General features: G+C 56.6%; 4 protein-coding genes across 4 annotated transcripts; 2 read left to right on the forward strand and 2 right to left on the reverse strand.

Moving 5' to 3' along the window:
* Positions 1-695: 695 nt before the first annotated feature.
* On the reverse strand, positions 696-1,148 carry TRAVEDRAFT_108669 (uncharacterized protein; the record flags this gene model as incomplete). Its single annotated transcript, XM_008035100.1, has 1 exon — positions 696-1,148. One exon carries the CDS (start codon positions 1,146-1,148, stop codon positions 696-698), a length of 453 nt encoding a protein of 150 aa, XP_008033291.1.
* A 3,130-nt stretch (positions 1,149-4,278) lies between these two features.
* TRAVEDRAFT_111609 (uncharacterized protein) lies at positions 4,279-5,007 on the reverse strand (the record flags this gene model as incomplete). The annotated part of the gene is made up of 1 exon (XM_008035101.1): positions 4,279-5,007. One exon carries the CDS (start codon positions 5,005-5,007, stop codon positions 4,279-4,281), a length of 729 nt encoding a protein of 242 aa, XP_008033292.1.
* Positions 5,008-5,684: 677 nt separating this feature from the next.
* On the forward strand, positions 5,685-6,449 carry TRAVEDRAFT_42513 (uncharacterized protein; the record flags this gene model as incomplete). Its single annotated transcript, XM_008034059.1, has 4 exons — positions 5,685-5,954; positions 6,002-6,125; positions 6,176-6,323; positions 6,377-6,449. The coding sequence occupies 4 exons, from the start codon at positions 5,685-5,687 to the stop codon at positions 6,447-6,449; spliced, it is 615 nt and encodes a 204-aa protein (XP_008032250.1).
* A 1,066-nt stretch (positions 6,450-7,515) lies between these two features.
* TRAVEDRAFT_42514 (uncharacterized protein) lies at positions 7,516-8,482 on the forward strand (the record flags this gene model as incomplete). The annotated part of the gene is made up of 4 exons (XM_008034060.1): positions 7,516-7,532; positions 7,591-7,721; positions 7,770-7,888; positions 7,955-8,482. 4 exons carry the CDS (start codon positions 7,516-7,518, stop codon positions 8,480-8,482), a joined length of 795 nt encoding a protein of 264 aa, XP_008032251.1.
* Positions 8,483-9,574: the final 1,092 nt, after the last annotated feature.

A 9,574-nucleotide genomic window follows, 5' to 3' on the forward strand; every position in this document is an offset into this window, starting at 1 on the left:
AGTAGAACATCTGTAAGCCCCATAGCACAGGTAAATTCTCACCGATTTGCGACGTAAGGGGCGCGTTCTGTTCGCCCTAACTATGCGCACATACTGCAAAAGAAACCAAGTCAATCGGACGCATAATGAGTGAGCTAGAGGAGCCGGGGGTACCCCTGCATGGTGGTCCACCCCAGGATCAGGACCACCTACCTGATTTGGGCGAGGTGTAATCGAAAAAAGCGCCCTGTAGATTAGATCAGTAAGTGCCTGCCTAATGTGGCCAAAGAGATAAGAAAGCGCCTGTTATCTATTGAGATAACAGGCCCTGCAGCCTTTCCCGGGGCCAGTTACTGCATTTGGAGTGCAAATACAATCTCCGACGCTTATGTCAGATTAGTCGCTAACATACGGCCGTTGGTGCATAAGGGGTGCCTGGGCGCGTACGGCGTGTGGTGCATCAGAGTTACGACAGCGGCTGGCAATGTGCCGCCGCCCGCCGCTGCACCGCGCCGTACCGCACTGCGTCGCACCACACCGCGCGGCACCGTACCACACCGTGTCGCACCGTACCGCGCGGCGCCGTCCCGCACCATACCGTTCAGAGCACGTTCTGCGCGGGCAACCGTCCACTGGCGAATCGACAGGGTACTTGAAGCAGATCACTATTCCGTGGGTAGTGTACAGATAACCTAATAGAGTCAATTCAATACGAACTAAGCAGCAGCAGTGTCGAGTGAGAAGTCGTAGATGCCCTCCTGGATGTCGAGCTCGGCAAGATCGTGAGCCTTGAGCTTCCGCAACCACTCTGGGTTATAGCAATTACGCCAGAGACCCGGAGCGGCCGTCCCGGGTATCGTCTTGCAACCTGCGCCTTCCCGCAAGACCCGCGTCCTGGGAGGATTGCCCGACTTGCACCTGCTGGCAGGCGGTGCCTTCCAGTGGATGCGGTACAGCGCGTCCAGCGCCCAGAGGAATAGCTTGAATTCTTCGCTCTGCCATTCGGCGATGACGATGCGATAAACCGGCGGGTGCTCTACGGCGTCGCCATCGGTCTCGTCCTCGCTCATATTGGCCGCAGACAGCCGCTCGAAGAGGACCTTGTGGCGTCCTTCGCCAAGGTAGAGCACGACGAACCGCCGGTCGCGATAAGACTGACAAAACCGCATTAGCAACCAGCATCTGCCGCTAGAGAGACGTAACATACCGTGCCCATGCGAGAAACCTGGCAAGCACGACGCTTGATTGCATCCTTCTTCTTCTGGGTCGGCGGGTTAACGGCGTTGCGGTAAAGCTGACGTAGGCGCTTCATATATACGTCGATCGCATTGCCAATGGACTCTTGCGTCAAGAGGTACTCAGGGCTGGGGTTGGTAAGGAAGGACCCGCCTTCTACCTTTCGAAGGAAGGAGGAGATCAGGACGGTCCTGGCTTGCTTGTTGAAGCCGAAGACCTTCCATTTCCGTACGAAGTCGACGCGGAAATGATCTACGGTACACTGTAGAGTGCCCGCAAGGTAGGCGTCGACTTCATCCTCCGTGAAGGAAGGGAAGTTGATAGGTAGCAGCGAGGTATCCACAATTTGCAAAAGGGAATTCATATGATTCCGCACGCGACTCTGATGATTCAGATGAGACGACGCAAAAGTCGAGTACACGCCGACGAACCTGTAAGCGGTTGCGATCCTGCTGTGCTTTCTCAGCCTCCGACGTGTTTCCTGCTTCGCCCCTAGCCTTTGCAATCTTCTGAGCAACCTTGATATCAGCGCCCCTTGTCGTCGTCGTTTTCCTCTGCTTCGGAGCTGATGTTGTACCTGAGGCCGTCGGGTCTGAGGACGAGCCAGCCCGGTCCTTAAGCATAGAGAGAAGCCCTTCCCTGCGAGAACACGTAGGTAAACCCGCGAAGGTATAGGATAATGCACTTACTGGAAACGCTGGTTACTCTCCGTCATCGCCTTCAAGGCTTCGGCTTGCGTCTGCATCATCTGGCACATCGCATCCATTTTCCTGACCATAAGCGCACCCATTTGCGCATTGGCGAATCCCGATTCGTCGCCGCGGAACTGCTACATGGCGGGTTGGGGTGAGCCTGGTAACGAGAGTATCCATCTATACGCCTCACCTGTTGTCCTGAGGGTGCGGAAGGGCGGGGGTTGTCGGGAGGGACAGGCCTTGGGGTGGCAGTGCTGGCAGAACTGCTGGAACCATCCGTGCTCTGGCGAATAATCACTGCGCGGCCCTGGCAACGCTGCCGTGTAAGCATACAGTCGTCCAGGAGATGCATGAACCACATACCTTTCCCTTTTCCGCACGAGTGGCGGTTGGGCGACCTTCACACGAAGTGCTCGTGGCATCTGAGAAAAATGACGACTCAGAAGCGTTCTGCTCGAGGTGACAATTGTTCTCGATCTGTGCCGTCTCGTCAGGTCCGTCGGAGTGTAACATGAAGTTTACACATACCGGTGGCAGGTCGGTGGACCCTGTCGGCGTCGGTCTCGCGCCCTGTGTGTATCTACTAGGGGTAGCCGCGAACGTAGTGGTCTCTTGCGGAGATTCGGGCGGAAACGCATCAGCCGTCTCTTCTCTGCGGAGTCCCTGGGGCGGTGTAGCAAATTGTGCGCCCGAAGGGGCGGCGGTGGGCGGTGGAACACCCTGCTCAGGGGTTTTTTGCCACACTAACTGGGTCGGCAATCTGCTAAACGCTTCATCAGATGCATGCCGCTGCAACTGCGCAGCCTGCGTCGACTCCACGTATAACCGGACGAGGTTCTCCTTGTCTAGATCGCCTAGACGCGACCAGAATTCGACCGCTCCTTCATCCGTCTGGAAGAAACGATGTTAAGTAATCGGTATGTTGACCAACGTGGATAACTCACAAGGTTCTCCCTGTATTGACGGAAATAGATCTGCTGCATGATACGTACTATGCCTAGAGACGGCATGTCCCGGTTCACGTGCTGAGGAGGTTGCTGAGCAGATGTGTTTGAGGCAGGATGAGCATGATACGGGGCAGCGCGGGCGTTTTGGGCGTTGTGGGCGTTGTGGGCGTTGTGGCCGACGTGGCCGGCGTGGCCGACGTGGGCGGATGTTAAAGCCGCAGGTGTGGGAAGCCCTGCAGGATGCACTGGTGCAAGAGGTAGATAGTCGGACGACGGCGCAGGAGGGAGTCGACGAGTCGACGGTGGCGGGGGAGGGGGAGGAGGAGGCCGAGCTGACGGTGGCGCGGGAGGCGGGCGGCGGGCGGCGGGCGGCACGGGAGGAGTACGGCGGGCGGTGGGCGGCAGGGCGGGAATACCGGTAGACGGTGGCATAGGAGGGAGACGGGCAACCGGCGGCGCAGGAGGATGGGAAGACGGAGGCGCGGGATGGCCATGAGGAAAGGAATGATGAGAGACTGACGGAGGCGCGGGTGGGGGTTGCGCAGAGGGCAGCGGCGCAGGATTCATGGCAGCCGGAGTGGTGCTGGCGGATGCATCAGCACGGCCTGGGAGTAACACCATATGGCTGGAGGATTCCACCGGTGCGCTGTATTCGCCGGCACTGGTCGGTTGCATTCGAATCTCCTCGAGGGTGTTGTGTACGAAGTTTGCCCAAGGAAGGTCCGGGAGCGAGGGCGGTTGATGTTTCGTGATGTGCTGCACTGCTTCAGACACGCAATTGACGTGAAGGGAGGGACGGGCTTACCTTGGATCTGTTTGTCGCACGGGATACCCTGCGGGCTTGCTCTACCTCTTGCAGTCTCCGTGCTTGAGGTGTTTCGTACGGTTCCAATTCGATCGGCGGTGGATGCTTTGCACCTCGCGTCAGTCACAGAAGAGCTACCTTGTACATGCGGCACGCGCGAGTGCTCACATCGTCATTGATTCTCGCCGCCTTCGTATTCGAGAAGCAATTGTATGGGGCGATCTCGTGGAGATGTCGTTTGCGCCCGTAGTTCGTCGCTGTAGAGGCCGAATATGTCAGAACAGCTTGAGTTTATGACAGCAACGACGTACCAGAGATCGGTGGCTCACTCATGCTGGTGGTCGATGTTGAGAAGGGAGGTGTTTGCACCACGCACATACGGCTGCATGTTGGCAAGCTGGCAATGTTCTTGCAACCCATTAATCGTCGAAGGCCAACCTCCCAAGGGCGACTTCCTTTGTGCGTCCTCTCGATCTCCTGTTTGTGCAGGACCAGGACAAAGGGGTTAACTTCAGATGACCCACCGTATCAGTCGGGCACAAACACAAGCGCAGAGGATGACACGAAGGGAAAGTGGCATTGTTGGACGAAGCGCACGACTACGTGATGTATAGCACTACGGCTCCTTAGGGTCGCCGTGCACTCGTACCCTGTAGAGGCACGTCGTATTGCTACCCCAATTGTCGACGATCTCTAGCACCACAACGCCAAAGTACATACGGGAATCAATAATATGCAAGTCAACATGAAACGTCTGGATCGGCGAGAGAGCATTGATGTCGTATTGGAACTCGGAAAGAAGAACGTACGAGCGATCTCCCGCAAGAGGCGGGGTATGACGACCGTCGGCCGATGGAAGTTCGTAGGAGGAGCTCAGGTTGATATGTCGAGCCCGATTGAGCAGGCCGTCGATCATTCCCCATAGACGCATGTTCCTGGGGGCTTCGCCGATGTCTGCGGTGATGACAAGGGGGATGTGGTCGACAGTGACGTGGGTCGGGTAGACCATGCGGGGGAGGACGATGGCGAGCTGCGCGCGTTGGGAAGGGATAAACCAGCATTTCCCGACTCGCATGTCGTCCTGGAGTGCGATTTCCGGTGGATACGAAGAATTCGACGCGTGTTCGGCTGAGTAGCTCGGGAAGGGGACCGTAAGCTCATCCATCACCCCGCCTCCATCCGCATAGAGAGCGAAATCTCGGCGGCCCACATAGTCTCGTAGTATGGTAGATAGGACACGCTCGGCGTAAGCGTCGAAGTCGGCAGAACAACACTCTGGCGGGGAAGAGTCGTGAGCATGAGGGGATAGAGCCGGTGTGGTTGTGGCGAGCAGAGGAGAGTCCATGTCGAGCGGGTTCTCATCTTCTTGGACCATGCCATAGATTATGACGCCGGCGAGCAGTACAGTCAATACTGTCAGGATGTAGATGGAGGTATGAAGAATGGACGTTCGCGCAGCAGACCGTCGGGCTCGCAATCGAGGTTGCCTGAGAGGCGTCGACGAGGTATGGCGGGAGGTATCCTCGACTTGATCCAGGTCCTCCGTCGAGTGTGGTGTCAGGTTGCGCTGAAAGCGAACCCTTTTCCCTGGATTGAGGTCAGCAATTCCTCCCCACTCATAGTCGTCGCCGACACACTTACCAGTCGTGGCTGATGTCTCCGTCGTCCCCGTCGTGCCAGGATCCGGCTCGTATCCAAAACGGTCGGAGAACTCCCCACGGAGAGCGACTTTCGTGATTTTTCGTCCCGACATAACCATGTGGCGTTGCGAGGCGGCTGCGTGACGAGCTGTCCTTCGATGGCCGAGTGGCTTGCGACGCGGAGAGAAGAAGAGGTGCGGGCGCTAAGGGCGCTGTAGTGCCCCACATCTGGAGCGCGCCACTCCGCGTCACTCGGAATACGGAGTACGCCACTCCGCTCTTCCCGGACTCTGTACGCGAGCCTGAGGAATCCACGATGTGCGTTCACTTGCTTACTCCGACCACGATCTCATCCTCAACCCCACCTCTTCTAGTGTACGCCATGGTTTTGATATACGGAGAATACGCTCAGCTCAGGCGCGGACTCGACGGCGGGGTTTCCGCTGTCGCTTTCAGCAGCAAGGGGACATACATCGCTGCAGCGGGGACCCTCGATTGCACCGTGTACTTGTGGCGAATAGCGGACCGTAAACTGGTCAAGACATTCAAGGGTAGTAGCCCAAACCTTTGCATGCAATGGCTGCCCGATCAGGAAGACAAACTTCTCTGCGGCAACCAAAGTGGCTGCATAGACCATATTCAGCTGATGCCGGTACGTTCGTGCCCTGCCTTCTACACGCTTCTCATCGCGCGCATCAGGACGCATTTAACATGGCAGGTTTTCGCGCCCATGAGCATCCCGTAGAGTATCTGGATATCAATGACCTTTTGCTGGTTTCCGGGGCTCAATCCGAGGTTGCGGTTTGGGAGCGGCAGGATGTCGGTAAGTCAGGCTTACTTCGCCGTAGCGGGCTTACATGACGAGGCGTTCAGGCCTATTTCAACACATAATTGATATCCCGAAGCCTCCCCGGAGCTCTCACAACGAAGATAGCGAAGTTCTTGTCACCGGCGTCCGCTGGACGACGTCCAAACGGCGCTCCTCGCTCCTGTTGGTGTCCTACATGTTCCACGGCATGGTGTAAGTAATTGAATATATCCCCTGAGTCATAAACTGACCATCTTAACTTGAAGCATCTACGATACCAGCTGGAATAGGGTGCGGACAATCCCCACCCCTGGCCTAGTGCAAGTCGACGCTTTCTAATGCCGGTAACAAAAGCTCATCTTCTTCACGTAGGGCTGGTATCAGCGTCACCCCGAACGGCGCGCGTATTGCCGTGTCTAACATGACGACAGGATTCGACATATACGACTTGGAAACAACCGCGTGCACCGGAGGATGCGTCCACAAGGCTCAACAAATGCGTGCAGTACCAGTGCTGTTTGTACACGAAGGCTCCGCAATCTTGGGTGGGAGTACAACTGCGACAGTCAACATGTGGAATACGAAAAGCCATCGTATCCACCAGACTTTCCCGCTCCCAAGTGCGTAGTATGTGCTAACCTTGTTTCCCTCGAGCTCATCGCTGTTATAGAGGGAAGCCAGGTACTTGCAATTGCCGTGCGTGCCCTGAATATCTACTGCGCTAGCTACGCTGACTCTTACGATTTAGGCGCATTACAGCCGCGCTCATGATCGCTTTCTTATCGGTATGGGAGTCAGCAACGGTGACCACTCTCATGTAGTGGTGTGGCTAGCTCGTACGTGACGCCCCCAGATATTCCGGCCCGTTTTGTACTGATAGAAACAAGGCGAAAACGAGCGTTCAAGCAGATCATCAGGAGTCAAAACCTCGTGCACAACTTATTTATTCGTAAGTTATCGTCTCGCATATCCTACCGGAAGGCTCTGAAGCATCAACACAGCGCACCATGTACGTCATCGCAGTGGTGATCGCCGTCGGGGCTATGGGGTATGGGCTCTTGCTTTGGCGCGAAAGCAGCGACATACACGGTGCAAGCGCGATGGATTTGTTCCCATAGCCGTTACGCACTACTACCCTTAGTTTGTATGCAGAAACACCGATGGCAAAGGACATGCGGACAGTCATCTGGTAGTCAACTGACGTCGCAGGCAAGCACGCACTGCGCCAACGTATCCAGACACCGTATCCAGACACGCGCGTCGGCCAGTGGCGCATCGCACGCTCTGCGCGTGACAATGCTCTTTGTAACGCGAACATAGCCCTTTGTCTCAGCGATTGTATATCTTCCCTTCGTCAGCGACCTCCCCGGACATCTTCTTTCATTTCTCCTGACCTCTAACAAGCATGGCAACCGTTTTCTCGTACGCTTTCTATTGTCGCTCGACGTCTCTTGGCTGAACCTCATGTATAACTCTACAGCGTCCCAGTGACATCTTTTGCCTGCGGGGACGCCTTTTGGTGTACGGTCCCCCTTTCCAAGGGCCCCGATTACGGACAGTTCATGTGGTACCCTGCCCACACCGTAATTGCAGAGATAGCCCCGAAAATTAGTAAGTCCGTTGCATGTTGTATAAGCCCAGATACTCACCGTAATCCAGGTGTTCTTGTCGTGACCTGCGTCGTGGCCGTTGAAAACGGCATCAACGTGTGCGCTCCCGTTCCCGAGGTGTTGTGCACTTTCATCGTGACTACCGAAATGCGCCTCGATGTCGAGGAGGTATGGGCCACTCATTGCTCTCATCGTTATCTCTCGTACTTATTCGTGGACCTTCGCATTCTACAGTACAACCGCACTGTCACCGTCGGCTTCTGCGATAAGAAGTTGAAACAGCACATTCGCTTCAACAAGGTCAGCGACCTCTGGGACTGCGTCGGTGCTCTCGCGCGCAGCAAGTCTCAGGCCGAGTCCCGCTGTGCGGACCTCAACGGTAGTATCGCCCAGGTTATCAGCACTGTCCCTGTGCAGCGCCCCTTCCAGCCGGTCGACACCGTCCCCGCGGTCTTTGACCAGGCCGTCCAGGCCGTCCAAGAGGTCATGGATGCCGCCAAGAAGGTCGCGGGGACGGTCGAGGAGGCCATCGAGAAGGCCACCCAGAAGACGGGTAAGAAGGCGGCAGAGGAGGCGGCAGAGGAGGCGGCAGGGAAGGCGGCAGAGGAGGCGGAGGCGGCAGAGGAGGCGGAGGCGGCAGAGGAGGCGGAGGCGGCAGAGGAGGCGGTCGAGGAGGCGACCCAGGAGACCGTCGAGGCGATGGTCGAGGACGCGCTTGAGTCTGAGATCGGTGAGCTCTCAACCTTTCGCCTCTCTGCATAACTTCATCTCACTCCATGCGTTAGCCTGAGTTGCGGTGGGCCCGCGGGCGGCTGTACTTGAACGGTTGTATGTTGCGTAGCGTGTCCTGGTGTCTTCGTGGAAGAGTGGCGTAGTTGCAGCGTATCCGAGTTAATGCATGAGGCTTCACGATCGTGTCATGCGTACGAGTGCTTTCTACTCCGCCGTGGGCTTTACGTAAGGGGCTTGCGAGTGGTCGACCGTGGCGATGGTATGCGCAGCTTCCCCAGCTTCAAATCGCTTCCCCCATCACCCCACTGCCCTCCGATCCCATCCTTCGAGCATCAACCGGACCCCTGCCGCCCTCGACTCGCTCATCGCAACGCTTGCCCATCGCAGCGCCGCCCGCGTCTGATGCCTACACACACGTTTGTCAGAGATGAAGGAGATAAGACGGTTGTAGTACCGCTTGAATGTGAGAGCCCGTCTAACTCGTAGGCCGCTACAAGCGAACGGTTGTGCTCGCGCTCAGGCTCTATCTGACCTCCGATTCTCGTAGATGTCGTTGGGCTTGAGCGCAAGCTCGCCACCGCACAAGCAGCCGCTGTCGTAACTCTGATGCACCACACGCCGTACGCGCCCAGGCACCCCTTATGCACCAACGGCCGTATGTTAGCGACTAATCTGACATAAGCGTCGGAGATTGTATTTGCACTCCAAATGCAGTAACTGGCCCCGGGAAAGGCTGCAGGGCCTGTTATCTCAATAGATAACAGGCGCTTTCTTATCTCTTTGGCCACATTAGGCAGGCACTTACTGATCTAATCTACAGGGCGCTTTTTTCGATTACACCTCGCCCAAATCAGGTAGGTGGTCCTGATCCTGGGGTGGACCACCATGCAGGGGTACCCCCGGCTCCTCTAGCTCACTCATTATGCGTCCGATTGACTTGGTTTCTTTTGCAGTATGTGCGCATAGTTAGGGCGAACAGAACGCGCCCCTTACGTCGCAAATCGGTGAGAATTTACCTGTGCTATGGGGCTTACAGATGTTCTACTACAGCGAACGGAGTTCTCCACGTCCTGCCGCCGTTTCGTACCCGCATCGACACGCAAACAGGACGCGTTTTGAAGG

The sequence above is a fragment of the Trametes versicolor genome (assembly GCF_000271585.1).
Source record: "Trametes versicolor FP-101664 SS1 unplaced genomic scaffold TRAVEscaffold_1, whole genome shotgun sequence".
Classification (NCBI taxonomy): Eukaryota; Fungi; Basidiomycota; class Agaricomycetes; order Polyporales; family Polyporaceae; genus Trametes; species Trametes versicolor.